This window comes from Dromaius novaehollandiae, chromosome 13, assembly GCF_036370855.1.
Source record: "Dromaius novaehollandiae isolate bDroNov1 chromosome 13, bDroNov1.hap1, whole genome shotgun sequence".
NCBI classification, from domain to species: domain Eukaryota; kingdom Metazoa; phylum Chordata; class Aves; order Casuariiformes; family Dromaiidae; genus Dromaius; species Dromaius novaehollandiae.
In genome coordinates, this window is record NC_088110.1 from 10,083,260 (window position 1) to 10,109,960 (window position 26,701).

The following is a 26,701-nucleotide window of genomic DNA, read 5'->3' on the forward strand; positions in this document are numbered from 1 at the left end:
GTAATTTTCATATTTTAATGGGATGATATTCCTGCTTTAAGATTAATTCAGACAGCAAATACGTTAAAACTAGATCCCAGTTCTTTCAAGAAAGAATTTTAATATATTTGAAACACCTTTTTTCCTCAGTGATATTCTAATCAAAAGAAATCCTTCAATGCTTGACATTGTGCATTTATCCTTTGGTGGTGAATTCACAGGACGGATGAATGCTGAAGAAAGAAAAAGATTCCTCCCTTTTGAAAATCCTCTGTGAAGATTAGCGATTTTAGAAGACTAATAAGCTCATGTTTCTTTTGAGATGAAACAAAAACTGCTGAATATCTTGGTTATTCATTTTCAATTTATGACACTAAATAAAATATTTAAAATTTACACTAAAAAAAAGTAATGAGAATATATGTACTAGCAATAGGAGACATGAACACAACATTCAGGAGAAAAAAAAAAAAAGCAACGAAAAAAACCATACCTGTACTCTGTCAACATGAACTTTCACTCCTCCAACAATTCCCTTTCTAAAGGCTGCCAACATATCTAATATTGGATTGAATCTGCTCCCTCTAAAATTTTAAACAGAATTCCATTAATCTTGTAATTAGATAAAGTCATACTACAAATGATGCTTTCCTCTCTCTCCCTCTACCTTATATTGTCTTCACGGATAAGTACAACAAACAGTGGGCGGCCATGCATTTTCCAGTACTGCTTAATGAACTGCAGTGCATTCTAGGCAAGAAATATGTGTTAGACGATAAAAAAAAAAAAACAAGTGCAACATATCAAAATACACAGTACAACTTATTAAAACAATTTTTGTCTTAAAATAACAGTGCTGCTTAAGAACCCAATAGGTCACAAAAACCTTAACTAATAATCAAACCGTTAACAGTTACAAATTTTTTCTGAAGAATGTAATTTGCTTTCAAGCTTGCTTATTGACAAGTTTTCTGAGACTACTCCTGCTATATACACTGATCACAGACAGGAAGATATACTGAACTACATGTAATGACCTATTACATATGCATGGGAATCCGGGTCTTGAATCATGACCACTAACATGAAATAACCAGTGCAACTTCGTATGCACTGGAAATAGCTGCTCAAGCACAGGGGATTTAGCAAGTGAGCTTTGCACTGCACCTTACCTAGAGTTGGGGAAGGCAGGCAATTTTTAATGTTTGTGCAAAGCTGAATTATATTTCCTCCAGCTAAGGCTTTAATAGATGCCTTAAAAAGACCAGTCTCATACCTTTTCCCACCAAGAACACTTGCTCTCCCAAAGAAACAAGGATTTCTGCGGTACTCCAGCGTTCCCATTCACTTCTGAGTAAATTCTTTGTCAGATACAGATATTGACTCATACTGGGCTAGCAGGATATTCATCTTAATATTCTCTTCAGCATAAATTCATGAATTTACATATTAAAAAAATACACACTCTACAGCATTCCCTTTTAGTCTTATATTTTAATCAAATTGCACAGTTTAATCTTCTACAGACTATTTTTGTTAGTTTTCAAAAGAAAGTTAAATACCTTAATGTCATCAATCAACATCATAACATCCTGAGACATGTAGAAATCACTTAGATCAAAAATGATCGAGTAGCAAACTACAGTCTTTCCTAGTATTCGATAAATCTGTTGGGAGATAAAGTTTCTATTAATCTTTTCTTTAAAATATTTGAAGCATTAAAGCAGCCAAAAAGGGGGGGGGGGGGAAGTTTTTTGGAACTATCAACGAAATAATAAATAGAGAACAGTTTAATTTAAAAAAAAACCTACATATCTGATTTTAGGTACTCCAGTATTTATAAGATATACTGACCTACATTCTAATTTAGTTAAAGCAGTACACTTCATCCTCCTATAGCCTGTTTTGGCCAAGCATGCATTACTGTAATTGGATGTCTAGGACAGGTATGTCATAGCATAGTAGTAAAACAGAGCATGTGTATTCCTAACAGGTTTACAAAATACATTACAAGGACTTTTAATTAAGATTCATGCATAAAATAAAATTACATTTAAATTCTATTTAAAATAGTTTTTCAAGTTCAGAGGCTAATTCCATGTCTATCTGACATGTACATTAATAACTGTAAGACAATAATTTCTTGCCACAACCTTTGATGTTCCGAGGCATCCTATAGGCCTGTCTGGTCTTCCAGATAATCCCAATTTGTCATTGACACCCAAATGGAAGTAAGCCTATGAAAAAGAATCACAAAAACTAAGGCAAAGCTGGACATAACATCTTCTTATACTTCTACTGTGTCTCAGATAGGAATCTGTGTGCATTCTGCTTTAACCAGAAAATGAGATTCATAAAATATGATCTTTCTGTAGCTTTTTTTTTTAAACATACATCCACATAACAACAATCAATTTAGTGAAAGAACACTATATTTGGTACATTTATAGTTCAAGGACTACATTTAATTACTTTGATACAAATGAGTATACTTACAGCAAAGAGAAAACAGCTACTTAATTGAAGCAAGAAACACAAGATGCAAGAAGAGAAGATGCAAATCGACTCTTCCCCAACAGCCACTCAATCCCATGCAATTCACATCACTTTCAGCAGCCCAGTAAGCTGCTGCAGAAGTAAGGTGTTTACAGCTCCCCCTCCTTCCTTTTAATACCAACTTTGGGAAAACTTGCTGCTCATGACAGTTACACTCTCACTTACAGTACAGTTAACACGGGTTTACATTAAAAGAGTGTTGTCTTCACTGAACGGTAACCAGCAGCGCTGGGTCAGATCCTGACATTGTGATTAGTTTACGTGGGTGCAACTTCTGGCTTGTGCAAAGCCCCACATAAAGTCCTCCTTATCTGCAGGAAGTTTCAAAACTGAACTTCAGTCTGTAGTGAGAAAACCTATTATTACAGAAAGGCCAGTTCAGACCAAATTAGTATCTAGAAATTTCTAGATATGTCCTAAATGTAACTGTACTGGTTACTCTATAATGAAATTAAATATTAAAAGTTGCTGTTTCCTATATTAGGTATTACTTTTAGATTCTTACAACTATTATTTTTCTATTCTTTATAATACTTTTAAAAACTTCAAATTCTTCATTGAATTTTTAAAAACTTAAAAAACTATTATTTGCACGTGCTGTCTGGCTGATTTTGCCTTCTGTAACACTTTTCCTATGGAGATATAAAAGTAAAATAGTAATATAGGAAATATTTAAAGATTTTTATTCTAATTTTAATAAAGGTATGCAAAATTAATGCACTAACACCACAAGCAAAAGGAAGTATGTCATTATTCATTGCTTAATTCTCATTTGTCTGAGTTGTATTACGTACGCCTGGTATTACTTCAACTGATTGTGTAAGACTTGCATATTAAGAAACAGTCTTCATTTATTACAGTGTAGCAGAATAAAACCATAATATGGAACTTGACAGCTAAGCTGTGGGCAAGGGAGTATAAATGTATCAGTTAAATCAGAGTGAAAGCTGCATTTTTCTCCCTTATTTGGGCTGTTTTAGGTGAGAAACCCACTATTTACTAAAACTTAACTCTTACCATAATTTTCTAAACTAGAATTCAAAATGTTTTCCTCTTTCTTTCTTTATATTACAGGAAGATAATTCAAAGGCAAATGAAACTCAGCATTTGAACAAATATGACACTATTATTTTACTCTTGTCAGCTTGGGGCCTTCCTGGTATTGCTTATGTCTCCACATTAATACTATGAACTATTTAAAAAATAAATAAATAAATAAACAAACCCTTCCTACATCACCAGTTCATCCACTCTGAGTAACCATAGTCAAGTGGGAAAAGAATGGAGGCATCAAACCATTAATAATTTTAAATAACCCACCTATACGTAATAAAAATCAAAACCATGTTAAACCCCTTTTTGTAATAAATAATGGAGACCACATGAATGGTATTAGACATTATAATTTAACACTAAAGGGACCTTTATTCTGCTAGACCATCAAATATAAAGTATTTTCTTAAGAAAAACAGAATACTATTCTTTAGACGCATCTCCTTTGAAATTTGGAGCTTTAAATTATTACCATATACCACTAGACTAGTTCACAAGTTTCTAATTAGTTAAGTGGCAGCACTGGAATAGCAAAGATTGAGAACCCTTCTCTGCATAAAGATCAACTCCCCTCTTCCCAAAATCACAAGATACTTGTTCCAGTCACTCTAAAGTTCAGTGTGCCCCTGAAGCACACTAGCTGGTATTGCAGATCTGAGGTATGAGCTTTCCCTCCCCACCAAGGCTGACAGGTACTACCAGCTTTTTTTTTTTTTCCCCCATTATTAAGAAAAATGGGGGGCAGGGGGAAGAGAAGGCAAAAGAGAGGGGGATCAAACCTCGTTTCTCATCGTTCCTAATACACATTAATTATTTCAACTTTACAGCTATAGTGTAGCCTTTTCTGGAGGTCCAGTAGGAAAAGGATGTGCATCAGGCAGCTTCATAGCTTCAAGACTTTCTAAAAGTAAATTTTGACTGGGAAATGTACCTACCTGTCATGACCATAAAGAAAGTGACAAAATTGCCAGATGTTTCACCAGCTTTTGAAAAAGAAATCCTAAGGCAGAAATTGTCATAGCTGGGAATGTATTTGAGCACAATAAATAATAATAAATACAATTTAATGAAGGTCTCATCTTTTTGTCAGGGACACCAGAGAAATGATGGATGATTGAGAGACACAACATATACTTTTACAGTTAATTTATGGGGTATCTATTAAACCAAAATTTTCAGGTACAGAATTCCAGGACCAAAACAGTCAGAGAGAAAACATTTTGGAATATATTATCAAGAAAACTGACATGCAAAACGGGCTGAGGAGTGAACAAGGCTGAATATAAACAAGGATATTCCCTTCTTCTGTGTGTAAGTACTCAAGCGTGCAGCCATGATACTGGGTCACCTTACTTGTCCAAGAGTTTCCTGCAGCTTGTTAAGACTTGTTTAGAGACACATGGGGTTCTCTGTAAGGGTTTACTGAGAGGTACGGACCAGGCATAACAGACATAAAGTAAAGAAGTAAATAGACACCTAGTAATCATTGGGTGGACATTTATCATTCAAAGCAGTATCCGTCAAAGCCTTTTTGCTTTAAGTGTATTTCCAGAACAAACAGCAATGGCTCACTCAAGGCAAAAGTGCCAAAGTGCTGTAACTAAAATAGACAAATTGACTGAACAAAACAGTGGCCATGGTAGGGCTAAGGGAATGCTGAGATGAACTAGTATGTCCTGTAGGTTTCATCCATCTTTAACTACTGGCTTCACATGGAGATGACAGGTACTTCACCAAACGCATCTGAGCTAGCATCATCAGTGAAGCTCAGTACAGGTAAAGGCTAAAAGGACCAGCCTTTGAAGTGAAAGGATCTGGTACTCCATTAGACTGCTTCTTGCCTGCATGGAAAAAAAAAACCTGGAGTCTTCACAGGGGATGAAAGGGAGTCTGAAATTCTCCTTCATCCCAGTAATTTTTGACTCCAGATTCTGAAATGAGCCAAGTCAAAAGGGTAAACCAAGAAGGGTTTAATTCCAAACTTGCTGCATATATTCAACTATCACACTGACCTTCTGAAAAAAAAAAACCCAAAAACCAAAAAAATAAATACAGAAGAGATTTTATAGGTGTTTAACCATGAAATTATACGATGGTTTATGCCTGCTGCCTTAAGTACATTTCTTTGACTGTTGCTCATTTGCTTGTGCTTCTCAATCAAGCTCAGTCTATTAATATTCTTAAAACTTCATTATTCATTCATTATTCTTTGCAAGTTACTCAGGTAATAAGCCTACTCAGGTAACATACAACTTCTAGGCTTCAGTGTTTTTGTTGAAGGCTCTAGCTAGGTACGTATAACTGACCAGTTTTAGTATATCTTGTAATAAGTAAATAAATAAATTAGAGTAACACAAAAACGTAGATAAACCCAAAGAGATACAACTGTAATAGCTTGATATAAATTCCCTTATAGAGAGATATAAATAATTCTTTAATGTCAAATTCCTTACTTTGACAAGTTCTTTTTGAGCCCATATCTGAATTGGTTCCACCTGCTGGGGCGTCTGAGTTTGGATTCCATATGTGTTCAGAAAAACTTGCAGGCTACAAACAAAATGATGACAAATTTTATCACAGAATAATCTTAGTTTTAATAATTCTGTTAACAAATACAAATCTAGTAGCAGACACACAAGCATCATTATTTTCTTCCATGCTTCCTTGGATACCTTTATCAAATTTATGATGTCTATTACTCAACATTTCCTTAAAGTAAGCATTCTCAATAAAAGTAAATACTTACCGTTGACTTTCTGCTATCAGAGCCACATGTACTACCAAATCATTTTCTAAAGGACCCTGGAAAATAAACAACAAATATTTATTAGCATTATTAACCAAATATTTATTGTTAGATACAATATTATGAATATTTAAACATTTCATGGATATGGCAAACATCACTGGCTGCATTGTTTTTTCTCTCTGCCTACCAATCAGCTTCACTGTGTAAACAAACTGAAAGAACACCACAGAACTAAAACCTGTAACTCTCAAAATCATTCAAAGACTATACTGTCAATAATAGTTTGAAAAATGCATTGTGGAGAATTAATGATAAGTAGACTTCTGGTACTCATTTTCACTGTTTAATTTATTTTTAATTTGAATAAATGGTAATGTTAGAAAAATATTTTGCTTCACATGCCTGCAAAAATTTAGAAGCTATACAAGCATTATATTCCCTTTACACCTGATATGACATAGTGTTTTGATACATGTTTTTGTAAAGAGTGAAATAACTCAGCTGTTGGGTAACTGACGATTTCAACCCTTTAATGTGAAATAGCTTGATCAGACAGTTACTATTTACAGTTTTACAAAAGTTATATTACATTTTACAAGACATAACAGCATTTCATTGCATCATTCAGGTACTTCATGTTTGAAATAAATAATAGTATTTTATATGGGAAAGTTATGCAAATAAGAATTAATTCAATATGTTGAGTGAAATTAGTGACTGAACTCCTTGGGTCTTGGAATGGCAGTTAACATTTCTTTTTACCAGCAGCTAAAAATGAGATGTCTGATTTATTCTCTATTCATTTCTTCTGTGTTGTTCTTTAACTGAAAAACTAGAAGAACTAAAAAGAGCACAAATCTTCATTCCTAAAATGTTTTTTTTTGGTAATTTTATTGATTCATCTCAAAAACAGACCAACCCCCTTAATTTAAATAATTAAAACTAGAAACTACCAGAATGTGAATAACAAAAATTAAATAAATCTCCCATCAACTGATTATATAAAAATACATATTCTGTATAGATATATGGATAGATTGATTTAGAACAAAAAAGTTCACAGTGAACATCTGGTTGTTCAGGCAGTTGTGACCCTTGATAGCAAATTAAATCTTACGGATTTGCAAAAGAAATTCTTGATGATGTTTTCCTAAAAAAGTACAGCAGCACTACACTTCAACTAAAGATCCTCAGTTTTTTTGCCATATGAAATAAGTTTTTGACAGAAGTATTACAATGCGTACAAAGGGGGACTAGATAAGAAGGCAGAAGCTAAGTGACATTAACAGATAATACATTTTTAAAACAAAAAGCAAAGACTTTGCAGAAAATGCAAGAGCACTGTCCGACAAGGTAGCCATTTATAGACAGTCCATGATCTAACTTGGGACTGATCTTCAATTTAAGGCCAACTCAATTATTACTGTATCACAAAGACAAACTGAGTGGGACTGTGTAACCATATATTGCACCCTGAACATAAAACTCCGTGTTCTGAACCTCCACTGAGGCAAGTCCTTGTCTCAAAACAAATACTAATGCCTCTCGCACACACATTCAACTACATGACTCATTTACAGGAGCCAGTAAGTGGTGGTTCTACATGAGCCATCATTAAGCAAATGCATCTGCAGCACAATTGGCACAACACAAAGTCTGATTTTAAGAGACTAGCCCCAAAGAAAACCAAAAAATTTTCTACTGACTAAACAAAAGCATTTGTTAAGAGAGCAGAAACCATGAATTTCACCTCAAACTTAGAATTCTTGAACTGGTTTTCTGGAGTTTCCTCCCAGTTCTATTTTCACCATTTCAGAAACAGATTCATAAAAAGGCTTCTTGAAATGAAAGTCTAGACAAAAATCCTCAAGGGTTATCCATGATAGCTATAATCAAGTCCATGATGACTGAGGGAAAAAACTGTTTCTAGAAAAAAATTCCCACTTTCCATACGACTTACTCTCCACATCTGTTGCGTAACTGGGTTCCTGTGCTCTAAACTATGAGTAAAACGATTTTTAGCTATGAATTTGAATATGCACAACTAGAAAATAATACCCAGGCCAAAAATAGTTTAATAAATGGCTGATTCCTTCATTTCTCATTTAAATCTATTTACTATACACTGGATTTCATGGAATGATGCACTTGAAATAATTTATCAATAGCTACTGCAATCTTTTTCTACATGACTTGCTGCTTCATCATTTTTATTCTAGAAGATTTGGTTCTCTGAAAAATAGAGTTTGAAAAAAATATTGTGGAAAACGTATTGTGGAAGATGGTAAAGAGCTAGTGATCTGGAAAAAAACACAAATCAAAACAAAAAATAGATATAATATTCATGAAAAAAGGTACATCACCCCATTTTAAAAATGAGTGACACAGCATTAGCTCGCTCTCTATATATATACATACATGCATGCATATATAGATATGTATATAAGAGAGAGCGAGCATGAGAGCAAGAGAGAGAAAACATTAAATTCCTAAACACTCCTCTAAACAAATCTGGATATTGTTGTTAAACGTTCCCTTTAAACATCTTCTGTTTCATGTTTATCCAAGACCTCAAACTGAGCAGCTCTTTACACAACATCAATAACTGTCTCCCCAAGACATTGCAACAGACTCCCCCACACCGCAGCTTCACCCTTCTGCCTTACTTTTTTACATTGGGCAGTAGGGGAAAGGATCTGCTTGAACTATGCTCTCCATGCTGTGCAAATGATAAATATTTACCAGTGTTCTCAGGAGACAAAATGACAAGACAGACCTTTTATTCCTCCTCTCCAAAAATCTTATTTTATAACCAGGTTATAAGCTGTCAGAGGCAGGCTGAAGGGGGAAAACCCCTGACTCCATTCCTGGCACTAGAAGACAAAGCAGCTCAGTACTGGTCTTTTGCTGCAGTCTCAGTGGACAGCTGCTATCGCTGTATGCCTTTCTGCACATATTCCCAGGAAACCTCAGAACTCCGAAAAAAATCCATTCATTCTGAACATGTGAGAAAGTGGGCACAGTATCAGAGCACCGATTAAAATGGAACCTACTAGGCTTTCGAGGCATATGGAGCAAGACGGGATAATCAGAAATAGTATGCAACAGCAGCAATTGTACTTAACCCATACAATCAACCTTGCTGCCATGAACTACAACTGAATTGTTGAAAAACACGTCTGGAAGCATGTAAATACTGATAAACGGTTTACGGTCAAGGCTGCTAACACACCAGACTCTTTTCATGAAACAGAAACGACACCAGTATGCCTCAAACTCTAAAATAAGATTTAACAGTTTTTAAATTGTGTTAACTGTGGTGGACAACTGTATTAAGACAAATGAAAGCAAGAATATGCCCCATATTAATAGTATAAAACAAACCATCCAACATCATACATCTGTTTAAATTGTCAAAATTAGATACAATCTAATCCTAAAGTACCTTAGGTAGCTGAAAATCTTAAGAATTAGATTTAGTAATTTCACTTGCTTCTTTACATAAGTTATCTACTTTCCTGAAATAAAAGAAAAAACAGTCCATCATTTTGCCTGTTCTCTTCCCAATATCATTCACGGGCATTAACCTCCATTTCCAGTGAGTTAAGTGAAGTTCTCATGAATGACTACTCAGTCTTCAAAGCAGAAATATTAAAAAGAATACAGTCATTGCATGCAGTCAGAGAATTCCATTAATTAAATGTAAATCTAAGCATGCATTTCAGGTTAACTCAGAAGATAAATTACTCTGCCAATTTAGTAAGGTTGTAATTTTTTGTTGAAAATAAAATTAAATACAGGACAGCAATAAGTCAGCTTTCAGATGTTCCAGGGAAAAGCAAAATAAAAAACCCAAAACAAAAAAACACTTACATTTTTCAAATGTTACTGATATAACACAGGCATGCTTATATACTAAATTCTCCAAAATAGAATGCAACAACTGAAATGGTGTTACAGTATCATCTCTTGTGGTCATGGAGATATTACAAAGGAATAATAAAATAAGCTCTTGTACAGAATCTATTTCTAAAGAGTTATCCCCCGTGAAAGAGAATGCCCTGCATTATCTTCTTTTAGTAAAGTCATTCTAGTAAAGTAAACGGGGCATGGATGATTCCATTTTCTTTTTTAACTCATGAATGGGATTCAATAAGAAATGCTACTACTGACCATTAGCATTACAAAGCAAATCATTAGTGCGAAGGAGAACCTCTTTGATTGCCATTAGACTTCTTTGTGTTTTCGAACACAGCCTAAAACTAGCAAAGAGAATCCTGGTCCTGCACCACACTGACTTTTTCCTCAAGATGGAACAGAACATACACAGACCTCTTCCTGAAAACTGAAATATAAAATATTTGGGGGCATTAAATTAGCAGAGAAAATGTTTCTTTATGTAGATAAATGTATATAATATATTCTTATATATTATAATCCTAAAATATATAATCCTAATATATATATTCTCTCCATACATTTTATATATATATATATATATATATATAAAAATATAAAAAGAGACTGACTGACTAAATGAATATTTTAGTATTAGCAGCTATTAACATCTTGACTATACTGCTCATTTGATCCCACAATTTTCTACAGGAAATGAAACTGTCCTCTATTATCAGATTTTGCAAGTTTTAGAATGCACGATGTAGCTTTCATTCTACTGATAGTTAATTTATTAAATCTAGATAAAAATCCTTTACAAACAACCCTTGAAGTCATTCATTCAGACATTTCCATGTGCCTGACACAGACGAACAACGGACCTTCAGAGACAAAAGTCTGCATGCAGCAAATGGTAAAATACAGCCTCTTCAGTACAGCGAAATGCCTTGATCTCAAGGATTTAACAGAATTTTGCTTTCAGATCACCAGATCAGCAATTTGTGTCTGTTAGGTTTCACAGATCGGTCATGCTACCTAAGCAGCATCCCACATTTTTCACTGTATTAGAGATTCTGCAAAGAGTATTAGAACATTAGAAACAGCATTCTTAGCTTAGTGCCTTCTAAAATTAAAATCATGTTCAGAAAAACAAATGAGAAAAGAAGCTCTGTATTTTGGCACAAGATACAAGGCTGTGTAGAGCACTTACTATGCAACCGAAACGAGCAAAAGGGCCGCCTCGGTGTTCTGATGAAGAACTCCATTATTGATTCAGCAACATTTTAATGTGGTTCAAGTATATAAATCTAAGTATTAAGTATAAATGTCCTAAAAATGTAAACAAACCGTATTTTTTGTAAAGATAAAATATGTTTCCAAAAGATTAACAGCTGGTCAACAAAAAAAAATTTGATTCTATTTACTGACTTGTTGGATGTGTTACCTGAATGGTTTTTAATGTATAAATGAAAGTAAAATCCATTTCAGAACAAATTCTGAGTGACTCTCAGTTTTCTAGTTATCTCTACAAGTCTGTAATGTCACTATTTACTTTAGTTTTCTTTGTGCAGAGCTATTAGCTACAGCCCGTAGCTACATAAAGATCCTTACATTCTTGTATGATAATACGTCTCGGTAGTGATTGCAAAAAATCCAAAGTTTAAAATGGTGCAAGAATATCAATGCTGCCAATTTTCAAAGGGATTTACTGAAAAATAGAAGACTAGAAGGTAGCACCTAATTTTTTTTTTTTTTTTGACTAAAGTGAAATCAGACTGTGATGAATGGATAAGTTTAAAGAAGTAACATTGAGAAAACTGAATTAGAGTGGATGATTAGTGTAGTTACACTTTCCCAACAGACTCTCTCCAGGTGAAACTACAAGCACATGTGTGTATGTACTTATCCCAAGCTTTCTCTTCTGCAGCTTGAATATGCAGTACAGTACAGCAAAACAACAGGTTTTACATCCATAAAAGGACACAGTGGAGAACTTCTTTGTAGCTGATGAGAAAAAATATTTCTGCACAAAGCTGCTCGGTCAACACCACTACATTCTGAGAAAAGAGCAACAGGAGACAAGATTTGAAGGAATAAAATAAATAGAAAAAAGTAGGTATCATGAAGAGGTCCATGGAAGAAGGACAGGTAGACAAAAACAGTAATGATGGGCGTAAGATTTTTTTCTCCTTATTTCCATCTAGAAGTGTCGGTGATGATTTAGAAGTCAATAGTTGCAGAAAGTGTCTCATGTAAGAAAGAATGTGTCTGAAATCTTTGATGAATTGATTGAATAATGCTTTAGCTATATGGGAAAGAAAAGACATCATTAAAAGGAAGAGACTGGTTTTGATTTCTGAAGACATAATTAACTAATACGTGTGGTGTTCTCATTTCATATTTTATTTTTAGTCAATTTCCTAGCACTTTAAAGCAAATGCTTAACACTGATTTTGCATAAATTAACTCAATTAGATAAAATGGCATAATCAAATATTCAGATGAGCTGTTTAAGCAAATGTAAAATGTGGATAAAAAAGGCAAGGTCAAGACAGTCAGCTGAAAGTTGAAGTTTGCTGACTTCAACTGCAAGAGACATATTTGTGAATAAAACACACCTCACATTGATACACACATGCATCTGCCTTTCACTTTTAACCTTGTTGAAAGAATCTCTTCTGAATGATAACAAACGTGAATTAAAACCAGTAACAGCAAACATTCTGCCCTGATACTAATCTAATAGTACAACATACTAAGTACAGTACCTGTTTCAATAAAGCATTCCCATAGAAACCCCACAGCCTCCTGCTCAGCATCCCAGGGACACTAACCATTCTGGCTACAATTTCTATAGAGCATTGCTCACAGGTTACAATGGCAAAGATCTTATGCTACAGTGATCAAATTCCAACTAATTCAGAAGTGCCTCTCCTTTCTAACCCACCTCGGGAAGTACACGCAGTATCTTTTGGAGAGTTTCATCTTTTATATACCAAAGAAAAGTATGCATCTGTCTCTTATAGCAACAGAGTACCATCGCTAGGAAGGCAGGCCTCGGCAACCTCACAGCTTCTTTTTCTCGACTCTTCATTTGTTTGCTCTTCCACACTTAGGATACTGAATAACTGACAATCCATCTCAAATCATCTTGCACACAGAAGATATCCATAACAACAGGAATTGCTGAGCGTCCTTGATCTAAGTGAGATTTCCACACAGATTTTTATGGAAGAAACCCCTTAAATCTTTATTTGAAAGTGAGAAACCAAGAGACAAGACAACATCTGTCTTGTTCATCAGTAATACACTCAAGAATCACTCTTGAAAGGTCTTCCGTCTTTCAAATGCTGACAACAACAAAAACATTCTTTTTGCGGATCCCAACTATGGAAAATTTTGGCCAAAATTTTAACAAACTGAAGCAACTAAAGGCTTTTAAGAGGAAAGCTTAACAAGCATCAGTTCTACCAGGTTGCCTGTGAGAAACACAACTATACATTCAAATGATTCCAGCTTAGACAACTGTTGAGCACTGAAAGAAGGACTGTGTAAGCACATGAGAATAAAACCATCTATGCTGATCTCCCTTTTATTTTTTAAAGTGGCCAGAGCTAGATTCATTGGAGATGAAGCAAAATATCAGAATGAATCTGTTTAAGTTATCATTTTCAAATCTTTCAATACTGTTTAGCCTTTAGAATCCCTACTATACTGCTGAACTTTGCAGGATAACTATTTATTGCTAAAGAAATTCTTTAGTGACCCATAAATGAACCAAAAAAATAAGATATGAGAAAATAAGTTACTATTTACTACTTATTTTGGGAAGTCATCAGGATGGAGGCTACTTCTCTCTGAAGTCTGGAAATTTCCTATCATATGGGGATATCCTCAAAGAATAGCAATGCCCTTCTATAGATTTCCTGATGAGTCATGCAGCATCTTCGGAACAAACCTTCATTAGCTTCTTCAGAGTGTTTATCTGGGGCATCTTAGATGCTAATGGTTTCAAGAATGAAAAACGAAAAGAACAGGCTATGTGGGGAAATTAAGACCTTGGATGATTTTACAAGCTTAAAATTCTGTCAAGAGAAGATGATTTCTGCTAATTATCTGATCAAAAATTGGATGGGCCGCAACACTCTCACTCAGTACAGGAGAAGTTTTTTTTTTAATGGCACTCTTAAAAGTACATATGCTGTACAGTTTCTGTAGCATTCATAATCCCATGATGTACAAACAAACAACAGGAACTGGGAAATGAAGTCTCTGAGCTTTCATTATCTCATATTAACAGAGCAGTATTGCTGCCGTGTGAACAATGAAAAGTCTCATTCATAGGTAATCAGACAGTACCCAGGCATTTGGATTACCTTGGTAACAGGAAACAGTAGAAAACAGAGATTTTAAGCAACGTTTGAATAGAACAAGAACAAAAACTTGAATGTCTCAAAAGACATTTGTTCACTTCTGATCTTGGAAGATTTTAACATAAATACTTCATATTTTATGCTTCACTAATAAATGCACAGTGCCAAAAAAGGAACTTTTCCAATATATTCCTTGTACTGAGAAATTAAAAGGCTGAAAAAACATCTTTTAGTTACAGATTTTCTTCCATACAGCTCCTACCTTTGCAATAAAAGAAGTTACCTACCTATGGACCATGATTCTGGGTTGTTATTTTATCTACTGGAGATTTGAATTAAAAGGTTCCAAGCATTCCCCATCCTTGAGCATTCATTCCTGCTGTGCATGTAAGCCAAATAGAGGAACACACATGTATGTACCATACATACCAAAAAGCAACTCACCCTTGTAGCTCTTAGGAGCTCATCATAGAAAAATATTTATAAAAATTGGAAAATTCCACATTTAAGTGGTAACTAATTTGAAGAATTAAAAATAGCAGGTTCCTTCTTGCCTTCCTAACATGTCTTACAGCTCAGAGAAACATACTTACCTATTAGCACCTATTTAAACTTATGTTTAGTCTATCATTTTTATTGTACTTTACTATAATCTTCCTTACAAAATCCTCCATCAATTAAGAAAGTGTACATGCATTTAATATTTTCTTAGCACTTTACTTCTAATATACAAAAACTTATATAACACATTGATGATAATTTTTCAGTCAATACATTTTATTAGGTTTTAAATTGACTTAGACTAAGCTTATGCTTACCTGATTTGAGAATCTCATGCTAACATTCCGCTGATCTTGTGGAGGTACATAACGTCCTATAGGGTCAATATCTTTAGGACTTACTAACTCATCAGCTGAAAGTAAACCATAATAAAAATACAAAATGACTTGAGTGCTTTCCACAGCTTCTAAGAAGGATGCATGCAAATGTATTTTATGTAGTCAGTTTTGCTATAATCTTTGTTTTAGATCAATATAATTTACAGACTGAAAGAACAACCTGCAAAATTACATTAATTTCAAAACCAATATCTCTTAAGCATCGTTCTTGCTACAGCCAATTATAACACTGTAGTATATTTAAAACACCCTTTATTTTTTCTATAGAAATGTGCAAAAGAACATATGCAGACAATATACTCCACAACATACACAAGACAAAAAAAAGCCCTCAGCCCACAATTATGGAATTATTCTAAAGCTTTGAATAGGAATTCAACAATCAAATATTTGTTTAGCTCTGAAGAACATACAGCTTCTGTCTCAAGGTCAACATATGTCTATAATCCTAAAAGGGACAAAATTGTAGCTAAGTATCAGTGATGATAGCTCAAGAAATTTTGAGAAGTAATTAGATATATTTGAAACTTAACATTTTCTACACGGAGTCTTTTTAAGTGGAAAAACTTTTGCTCTCCTGAAAGGAAGTCAGGTACTCCAGTAAAAGCAGACTATTAAAAAGTTTCAACAAATGCTTTGAATAAAGGTTCATAATCTGCTGTGAGCTATTACACCCTTTAAATAAGCATTTTCCCATCAACATCTCATTTTGCTTTAAACAGTCCAATCCTCCTTCAATTTTTGCAATAGAGGATGTCACAGGGCATTTTCATGTCTCCTATAAATAAGTCAACAATTACAATGGGAAATGAGCTGTTAGTCCAAAAGACAAATAACTCACGATGGCTTTAGGTAAATTCGCTGCAACAGAAAACCAAACCATTTACTGCTTTGATAAGGAAAATGCTCCTGAACACTACACTGTGCAGTAGATTAAGACTGAGTTTAAGCAGTTTATAAACTCAAACATGCTCTGGCTCCAGCTTGGCAGTGTTGTAAAAGCATGGAGAGCTGAACAGAGAGTGCAATGGGAAGAAAATGCAGGGGCAGATGACAAAGGACACTCTGGTTGGGTAGTTCACTGAATAAGACAAGAGGGAGCCTACTGTTCCCGGGAGCCGTGCCAGCGAGCCTCAGCCGTTAGCCACTGTGACCACCTCCCCGCCGGGGCCTTCTGTTGAGAGCAAGCAGCCTGACTTCTGGCAGGAACAGACCTGTCCCTCTGCTCTGTGCTGCTCGGGTCTCTCCTCCCAGCCTCAGCCCCACTTCTCATTCCATTCCCTCACGCTTCCTCCCAGGAAACATTCTGCAGAGTCACAGTGTATGTTCAGGTGGTTATTGAAAAAAAAAAAATCTGGATATTGAAAAATTGCCACATACAATTTATTAGCATACTGGCGCATACTGGCGTATGAGTTACGAAAATATATTTTAAAGAAAACATTGACCTGAGCTCCAGTGCACATAAGCAGACTTCTGATGGTGTCTAAAGGCACTTAGGTTACTTAAATTATTTACAGTAATGTTGATGCTATAAAAGAAATTAACTAAATTATTGCAAAATCAATGGCCTTTTCGCCTGCCTCATAGTTCTTAAAGGCAAGAGCTGTTTCCAGAATTGTTGCTGTTTTTCCACTGTTTTTTACATTGATGTACACTGCTCAGTAATTAAAATATGTAGCCAAAATCATTTCTTTGTGAAAGTAATTACACGAGTACATTTAAGGTAACATTTAAGGTAATTTTCAATATTCACAACTGTATTTAAAGGAAGAATTTCTGTAAATTCTCATCACCATCACAAACACAAGTTTACTGGAATCCAAAAGCAGAGTTTTCTTTCTTAGCTCATGATTTGTATCAGCAAAAGCTGACAAAATTTAATCCATTTGGATCTATGCTCTAAAAGTATATTGCTACAAACCTGTAACCTACTTCTAGGCAGCACTGAATCCACAAAGTAGGATATAAGAATCTTGAGGAAAAGCACCAGATAGATAAAAAGGAGCCACTAAATGAAAGATTAAAACAGTGACTTTTTGGCCGTGTTAAACAGATGAATACCTCCTGGCCTGATACTACTTTCCCATGTTCTGAAAAGGTGTCTGTCATGAGGGCTTGACAAACCTTCTCAACCAGACATAGAAACCGCCTTTGAAAAACTGCATCACTGTCTTCAAAATGCATGTTTTTTGTTACAAAACGTGCAAAAAGCAGCATCTATTTAAATTGCATAGGCAACCTTCTACACACAATCATAGTTTACACATGTGGCAAGTTCCTACTGCTGTAGGCAGACGCTTTCACTGACTGTGTGGTTCAGAGTTAAAATTTCAACTTTACTACTACTTTTTGTATCTCTGTGGGAGGCGATGAGATGTGTAAGAATTGACAGTCTCATGTTGCTGCTTTTAGAGAAATTTGAACAGCAACAGGCTCACAGACAGGAGAAGGATCTAAAGAGGTTATGTTGTGTACCTGCCTACACAACAGAAACCAGGAGGCTGAGAAAAGATAAATTAATTGCTACCCCTGAGGCAAGCCCAACAATTTCTGGAATGGATGATGAAAAGGAGAAATAGCACCTTTCCTTTCAAGAAATCAAAGTATTGAGAGTCAAGTTTCCATTTAATTAGCCACCACCACCAAGCAAAATAACACACACAAAAAGAATTCCAGCAAGGAGAAGACCATTATTCAGGTAGGTTTGCAAGTAGCACCTAGAAAGGAGCACAATTAAATGTTCTCAACTGTAAATTGGTATAAATAGATGGAGTTCCTGATATTTTATAATCATCACTGGTGAACAGCTATAGATTTGTGATAAAGTTTCCAAACTCTATTTGCAACAAGTATGAGAGAAGAGGGAAAAAATATTAGAGAGGAGTAAGGGGAAGAAGGAAAAGTAGAAAATATACCAGAAAGTTTAAAAATGATAAAGCAAGTGGAAACAGATACTAATGATATTTCAAAAAGTTATTTAGCACAATTAACAAGAAAAGTGTTTAGTAAGCAATGGAAACAAAACAAGCTAGGTTAGTCAAACAGTATTTGGCAAACAATAAATATGATTTATTTAACCAACATTCCTCAGGTATGGAAGTACACAAACACTAATATAGGATGAATACTAGCAGAGAATTAGTACAGTGGGAATACTGTACTACAGTACAGTAGTCTGTACTGGAAGGTACAGTACTTTTGAGGGTTATTTGGCTAATTATAAAAGATTAGATCAAAATACTTTTTATTAAAGGTGAGATTGCCTGGTGCATTTAATTATAGCATTGGCAAAAAATTGAACGTATTATGCAAGAACTATGGTGAAGCCAATCGGACAGAACACTGGACTGACTCTGCGCTTCCTAAAGATACAACCAGAGTTCTGTCTAAGTCTTGAATTTTTAAACTCCCCTTCAAACCTTTTCATTTTTACTGCCAACAGCCTGCTTCCCTTATACTGTGTTCAGAGAAAAACATATTTAGAACACAATCTACTGATCACTGAGCATTTAGAATAAAGGAATGATCTTTCTCCTACAAGAAATACTAAGAAAACCCTGTGGATCATCAGAAGATTTTAACAACTGTTTTGCACTAGTCTTTGATTCTTCTCAAGTAAGAATAAAAGTTCGTGATTGAAATTCACCACAAACTGTAATGCCCAACCTTCAAATGCTCATCTTGTCTCTTCTATTTTAAAGAAAGGGTAAAAACATCACAGACTAAAGAAAACATTATCACTTATCTTAGATTGCAATTGTTCAAAATTGCAACTTACTTGCTCAAAGCTATAAAGAATCTAAACTAAATGCTCGAGATCATTTGTAAACATCACTGTACAAGTACAGGTGATACAGAGACAGTTAATCCAGAGTAAGCATCATGTTAATATATTTTCTCACAGAGACAAGGAAGTAAGAGGGCAAGTCATGAAAAGAAACAGCAAATGAGACACCTATCATGTTGAGAGCACTTTGAAGATTCTATAAAATATTCTAGTGAGCTTCACGGTGTGCTGCACGCAGCATGAAAATCTAACATCAAACAAGAAGAATAAAAAGCAATTTTTGCCTATCACATATGAACAAAGGCAGAGGACATATATGCTACCCACAGTCCATTCAAAACTTAAGCTAACGTTTTCATTCCTATTCAAGAAAAGCATTAGCAAGACAAATATCCTTCACATCTGACAAGTCAAAGCCTGATAGAGTTTGAATTCAGCTTCTTACCCAGGAGCTTTGCAATGATGTAAACTGCCTGTCCCCACAAGAAAAACTTTCCATCACGTCCATTGTTACTAGGAAATCGTTTCTGACTGCCAGGGTTTTTCTTTTCCAGTTCAACAAAATCAGCTGGTACATAATAATACTTGGGTACAACAGGACACCCTATGGAGTTTTAAAATAAATACATTAAGTAAATAAATCATATTCCACTTCCTTCATTATATGATTGTATTTCCCTTACAAAACTGAAATGGATTGAAAACAGGAAAAACTACATCTATAAACTATATACAATCGTCATTCATTGTTCTCTCTCAAAACCACCAATGTAATAAACCAAGGGCTATGCCAAGTATCGCTTTATTTTTCACCAAACATTTCCACAGAATCTCTTCTTAAGACTCATACTCTATCAGCATAGTACCTTATCATGAAAAAAGAAAAATTACTGACAGAAAAATGCAGTACAAATAGGAAACCACATCCAAGAGAAATCAAAGCTGCACTGAAGTGAGCACTTGGGGAGAGGGGGTCCCCACATTTTAATAGCCAGTATTAAACAACTTCTTGAAAAGAAAAAAAAAAAAAACTGATCAAAAGTAGCCTAACATTTAATTAAATGAAAATTATAATTTTTTTGCAAGTATACAATACAATTAAACACCGCATTGCAATTTTGAAACAATCTAATTATATGTAATAGAAAAACAAACTGATATGTTTTCTATAAAAATAAATTATGCCTTAATATTACTTTAATTTTTAACTTATTTATGTAAAGAATAGGTGATAAAGTTGAAGTGGCTGACTATTTGCTTAGATCAAGAAAACTAAATAAATTACTAGCAAGAAGCTGAGAAAAAAAAAGTCAGAGATATTAAAGATAAAATATTCAAATGGATGACGCATCGGAATACACCCAGAAGTTTTAAGATGAAGCATTCATGATGACAGTTCAACAAGGGGAACCACAAAACTAATTTAGTATCCATGGTACTTCATGTATTCATTAAAAATCAGAACAGAAATGATCAGCAAGGTCAGCAAATTTGCTATGCAGTGAAAATTTGGTAAGGAAATGTTTGTATTTCTCACAGACTGTCTCACTTCAACAAGTATTCTAAGTTTCAGAAACAGCTAAGACTAAAATATTTTGCATCTGTTTATGTAAAGCAAAGATGATAACACAAAATCCACTGTACCAAAGATGCCAAGAACAGGCTATTATTACTAACAAAACATAATACTCAAAGATGTTTTGAAGCTGGATTGTCAGTGTATTGAAAGCTCTTCTGTTCCCAGACCATTTTTGTACTCCCCCCCCCCAAACTTGTGGTCTTTTTCTTAAACTGAATTTTGGATGGATGCACTTGTAGGCTATCAATGTTCTTGTCTGCAGTTTCACCAAAACTGTAGAACAAAAAAAATCTATGTAAGAGAATGTTCATATTAATTTTCAAAAGTTGTCACTTCTACCGCTCTAAACAGGGAACTATTTCATATGAGTTATACCAAATTATTTTTCAGATGTTGTGAAGTCAAGAGTCAATGAATGATGCAACTAATTCTGAACCATATCCAAGTAGAAACCTGAAAATATCTGACTGTTGGTAGTTAATACTCTCCTGCAAAGTCAAAGTGAAATGTGTAAATAATGAAACACATGGGAGTGAGGAGGAATAACAAGGTACAGTGCAAATTTTACATTTATATCAGGATCATTTTTCCAAATAATAAAATTAGTTATAATCACACTTTTATGGTGCAATGTATCTACACAGAACAAATTAGTTTCATATTACTATTTTGTCCTCAAGCCACATAATGATAATGATATTATTTCTCTTTTGCTTTGACTGCAATATACATTTTTATTAATGTCAGCATTTTAAACATTTTAGCTAAAACAAAAAACACAATGTTTTAAAAGACTGATTATTAGGTAATACCTTCAGATGTATGTTGAAGCAACGGATCCAAAAGATCCTGATATTCCTTTACTTGAGCAGGATTTCCTCTAAAAACTCCTAAAAATAACCAAAAAAGTAATTCATTTAATGGAAGAGAAAACTGTTCTGTGACCTCAATGTTCATAGAAGAGAAAAAAAAATCTCTGCATGGTGCAGAGTGCATGGGGCAGTGCCTACATACTAAATAGTCCATGAAAAGCAGAAGATGAAACTGTAACTCCTCAGTTACTCCTACAGCTAAATCTCACAGGGATGAAGAATCAGCCACTGTTTTATTACCTTAAACTGAAATCAATGGCAAGTTACACTGCATAGGAAAGCTTTGAACTTACAGAGTGGCTCAGGAGTGGACCAACTTACTACCTGTAAATAACTCCTTTAATTATCACAGAATGAAGAAGCTTGTATGTCAGTGTGGAGACATGCAGTCTTTGTTAGGCTGCCTCTAAATCTTTATGACAGAGTTTGAAAGTGATCTAAAAATGAGTTGCCTAGAACTCCCAATAAATATGAAAAGAATTTGAAAGAGTAAATCCAAAAACTCCCCTTCAGAGATTTGTAGATGGAATCTTTATATTGATAAGTTATATAGATATTATATCTTAATCGTTATAGAGGTTCAGAACAGCTGACACACAATGAGATGTTAAATGGAAGTGTCATCTTTGTATGATGCTGCTTTGGGGAAGAAAATGTTAAGTTTGGGATGTACCAGTATCTTAATATTTTTCTGGTACAATTTAGTAGTCCCAAAAATTTATCTGATGAATATCATAATGAATATGAATATGAATATTAGACCAGGGTCTAATTCATAAAAGCTTGTATATGAAAGGATATATCAAAAAGCAAAAGCATTTTTGTTCATTGAGGAAAAAACCCACAACTTGACATATTACACTGAATTTTTTTTATGAGAGAAACCCTTTTAAATATTTAAAGGGAAAAAAGTTAGATGAAAACTTTTCATCACACACCTTTCACTCTTGTGCATCTCATTTCTTTCCCTGGTTTTCCTTTTCAATTACACATTATTTCATAATTATTCAAATAAGCTGCAATATTCCCTTCCTTACCCTATCCTTTAAAATTACCATATTTCTCCAGATTCACACAGGGAAGTTAAAAAAAGCTATCAAGAGCACTATCCAGATAGATATTATCCAAAAATAATCATACTGACTTGTTTAGTTCAATCCTTCCCCACAGCTATATATGTATATCTACTACTTAAAGACTCCTAAACAATTTCTTCTTGAGAAAAATGCCAGAAGTTACTTTTAGGTTATTTTAAGAATATACAATAAGTGATTCCAGTGAAAAAGCTGGAGTTTGACTACTATTAAGAGATTTTTTTCCTTCCATGTTTCCTTAATGCTCCACCCAAAAAGAGAACCTGGTAAGTCTTTTTCCATTACATTTTTAAATAAAGCCAGTTATAAATAGAGGAATAAAAATCACATGCCAAGAGAAAGAAATACAAGGAAAAAGATCAGTTGCAGATCTTGGCAGATGAAAACTTGCACACAAGAAAAGGATATGTTTAAATGACACATTGAAACTATGTCAACACGTGAGCACAGTCATGACATAACAGCAATATTCTGATTGCCTTTATTTTTAAATTATTCTTGTTGTCAGATATTGTAGAGGGTAAACAGGTGCATTTATGTGAAAATACAATTGTTTTATATTAAGAATCATCTAGCAAAGATGTGTTGGGTAATAATGATCATGACCCATAAGGAATAACAGAGAGTACTTCTGAGTACTAACAGAAAACGCGTAACTAATTCTGTAGTATGTAGTTGCCAGAATTGTTTTTACTCTTCATATCTAAAAATACGAGAAAGCTGTCACTGACAGAATAGAAAAGTTGATGAGATTATTATTTTGTATTCTAAAAGAATAACTGTACATATATAGTTACTGGAGTGTGTTCTTCTATTCTTTCAAAAAGGAAGCAAAGACAGACATTTTGTTCACGTGAGTGAAACTGGGTTGTTACAGACTATGATTTACAGGACTCTCCATCCTTATTTAACGTACTTACGTTAAGTACTTTGGTACTTACTACACATTTGCTGAAAATCCTTTCCTCCATACTCTGCATATGTGTAGGATGGGCAAAGAGGCTTTCAGCAGAGCCAGTATTTACAATGTAGGAACTTGAGTTTTTTCCAGTGTTTTTATTTTAATGACATTCAACTGTAATTTACTCCTCCTATTTCATTGTCTTTTTGCAGTTTTGTAAGTCTCTCTGGACCTCTGCATGTACTTAACATTTTGCATTAATGAAGTCTGTGGATTTGGAGATTGAAATTTCTCCAAGGCTTATTTAAAAAATTTTTTCCAGTATGTGTGTGCGTGTGCATGTGCGCGTGCGTAATTTTTTTTTCCCCCTTTCAGGTTAGCATACTGCCTCAAGATTAAAAAATTACTTACAAAAGAACTGGACAAAACTGGACATGCTCATTTACCTCATGTCTTTCAGTTCATACTACAGTCACAAGTTTTCTTTATTTTACAGCCACAAAGTACTGCAAAAATTTTGCGTAATATGTAAGTGTCGCTCTACTTTGTTTCTTATGGACAATTTTACTGTGCCTATTAAGCTTACATAATTTTATCACTGCATGAGTTTAATACCACAGCTTCACAAACAATTCAGACTAATTTTTGGATCTATAAACCAAATATTATTTTTTCTGCAAGTATTATAGCAAAGAGCATACACAGCCTTATTGCCCTCAAAAACACAGAAAGTTTCAACTTATTCATGACAGTACACCTTATAAAAGGAAAAAGCACAGCTTACTGTCTAATCTAAACACATATACATGCACAAAATATACTAATGGAATTTTCTATTTCATGAGATTATGGCAGACAAAAAAATAGGACAATATCTGTGAGGTGTGTAATTTGTACTTTTTCTTTACAATACAAGAAAAACATGAGAAAATATTTTCTTTATTCTTCGGCTAACAGTTAAAGACTATTATTTTTTTTGTTCTTTCCAAAACTGCAAGTGGGCAGCCTAAAATATCAGTGCCTCTCTCCTGGATTGAGGGTATCACTCCTTATTATATGTTCAAATGAGATATTTTAATTTGTTATGGATGGGCACATAAGAGTCTATGCAGATTGCAGATTTCAATGCACCAACTTTACTTGAAAAATATTTCACACATTGAAGAGAAAACACAAATGTGTTAAACTCCAGCCAGAATTTCATCCATTTACAAAGCTGAAGACAAATCTTTCTGATGACTGTAACCGTTGCTCATTTTCTTATTCAGACTTTCTTTCTACGTGAATTCAGCTTCCATCCTGCAATCTCCCCGTGAACTTTTTTGGTATGTCTCCTATTGTCAAGACAAGGTTTGCAGGTAGTGGTACTATCTTTATTAGACAAACTGGCTACGTGGAAAAATTTGGCCTGGAAGCACAGGCACCTCAAAGAGAAACTTGGTCATAGTGTCCTTATGCCTGGCTTTCTTCTCTTCTAAATTCAGTTTCATTTGCCACAGAACATTCAACTTGAAAAGGTCTGCTGCAACATCCACTTTGTCAGTATGTTCTCTCTCAGCAGCTCTAATTCCACTTCTCTCATGTGCTATGATGTTCCAATACACTGTGCACAGTTTTAAGGCTTAAAAGTCAATGCAGGAGTTTATGTCACTGATTTAAACACTAGAAAAACGCATATTGAATCATACTTTTAAAACAGAGCTCACTTTAAAAATGCTAAAATGTGGGGGGATTTCTTTTTTTTTTCAGGCAGAACTCTGAGTGACATATTTAGTATCACTGAATTATGGTTTATTCTTGCAGGACAGGAAAATCGTTTTATATTTTTCCTCTAAGGGCCCATCTCTGCAATACCTTTATAGAGCACGGATGTAAAGCCATACTTACCATCAATTATCATGAAAATAAAAAACAGAGGGAATTCACACTCAATGCCATCAAAAAGCTAAGAAGAAGAAAAATAATCAGACATTTCAACATTTAACTTTAAAGAAATGCATTTGCAAATCCTACTGAACCATTTCAAAGCAACAAAAAACAAACATGAATGTGAGAATATTTTCACTAGCTTTTCCTTTAGTTTACAGTTTCTGCCTTGCTAAAGGCAGTTTCTGTGTGCCTTTACACATGCTACGACTCATTCTCAAACAGAATAGTTCTATCATCTACATTTTATTTTCCCCAGAGAAACTATTTGGGGGAAAAAAAAAGATTTCATTTATCTAACCTTCACTGATAAATACTGTGGTCAGAAGCAAAACTGTTTTCTATACACTCAGATTGTAGTCAGCTGTGAAATTAAATAAAATGATAAATAACTTCCCTATTTGTTATGTGAAATCAACTGTACCCTAAATGTAAATGGAAGCACATTCATTACAAAACAAATCAACGACTAACTTGCTGACTTAGCAATCTCTCAAAACTGCACATGCCAAATTACAAAATGCATCTCCTTCATTAGGAGGGATTAAGAATCACTGCGCAGTTCAGTACTCCAAAAAGTGGTGTTGCTTGCTGTTATTTTATTTTGTTTTAATTTACATTATTTTATTTTTTCAAGTGCAAGTATTGCCTAAACATTTTAGAAAATCAAAATTTGTCCTCATATAGGCCAGGTATTCCTTTACCTTAATTTCCGCTGGTTTATAATAGCGCCGTGTTTTGTCCTCCAAAGCTGTTCTGTATCCATCTCTCAGAAATCTTTTAAACCCATATTTTCCTTTTAATTTTCTAATAATTTTATCTAGTGTTTGACTGAGCAAAGCCTCATCATCCAAAGCAAATGCAGGATAACTAAGACAAGGTAGAAGAGCTGCATCAGTATTCTATAGAAGGAGAGGGGAAAATAACACATTTAATTAAATCTCTGAAATTATTTGATACACATACAAAGACTGCATAACTCATTCAACAAAACATACAGTTGGAATATGATTTGATCTATCAAAATTGCAGT

At 34.3% G+C, this 26,701-nt stretch overlaps 1 protein-coding gene across 9 annotated transcripts in view; it reads right to left on the reverse strand.

The window, feature by feature from the left end:
- Positions 1 to 26,701, reverse strand: part of PHKB (phosphorylase kinase regulatory subunit beta) — a 104,585-nt gene that overhangs the window by 23,747 nt on the left and 54,137 nt on the right. For all 9 annotated transcript variants that reach the window (XM_026102239.2, XM_064519588.1, XM_064519590.1 and 6 more), the window contains 11 exons: positions 26,373 to 26,570; positions 25,630 to 25,687; positions 21,688 to 21,765; positions 19,742 to 19,900; positions 15,426 to 15,520; positions 6,335 to 6,390; positions 6,042 to 6,135; positions 2,133 to 2,216; positions 1,542 to 1,646; positions 647 to 729; positions 473 to 563 (listed from right to left, as the gene is read on the reverse strand). In XM_026102239.2, coding sequence (XP_025958024.2) covers positions 473 to 563; positions 647 to 729; positions 1,542 to 1,646; positions 2,133 to 2,216; positions 6,042 to 6,135; positions 6,335 to 6,390; positions 15,426 to 15,520; positions 19,742 to 19,900; positions 21,688 to 21,765; positions 25,630 to 25,687; positions 26,373 to 26,570 — 1,101 coding nt within the window. The remainder of the gene's footprint in view (positions 1 to 472; positions 564 to 646; positions 730 to 1,541; positions 1,647 to 2,132; positions 2,217 to 6,041; positions 6,136 to 6,334; positions 6,391 to 15,425; positions 15,521 to 19,741; positions 19,901 to 21,687; positions 21,766 to 25,629; positions 25,688 to 26,372; positions 26,571 to 26,701) is intronic.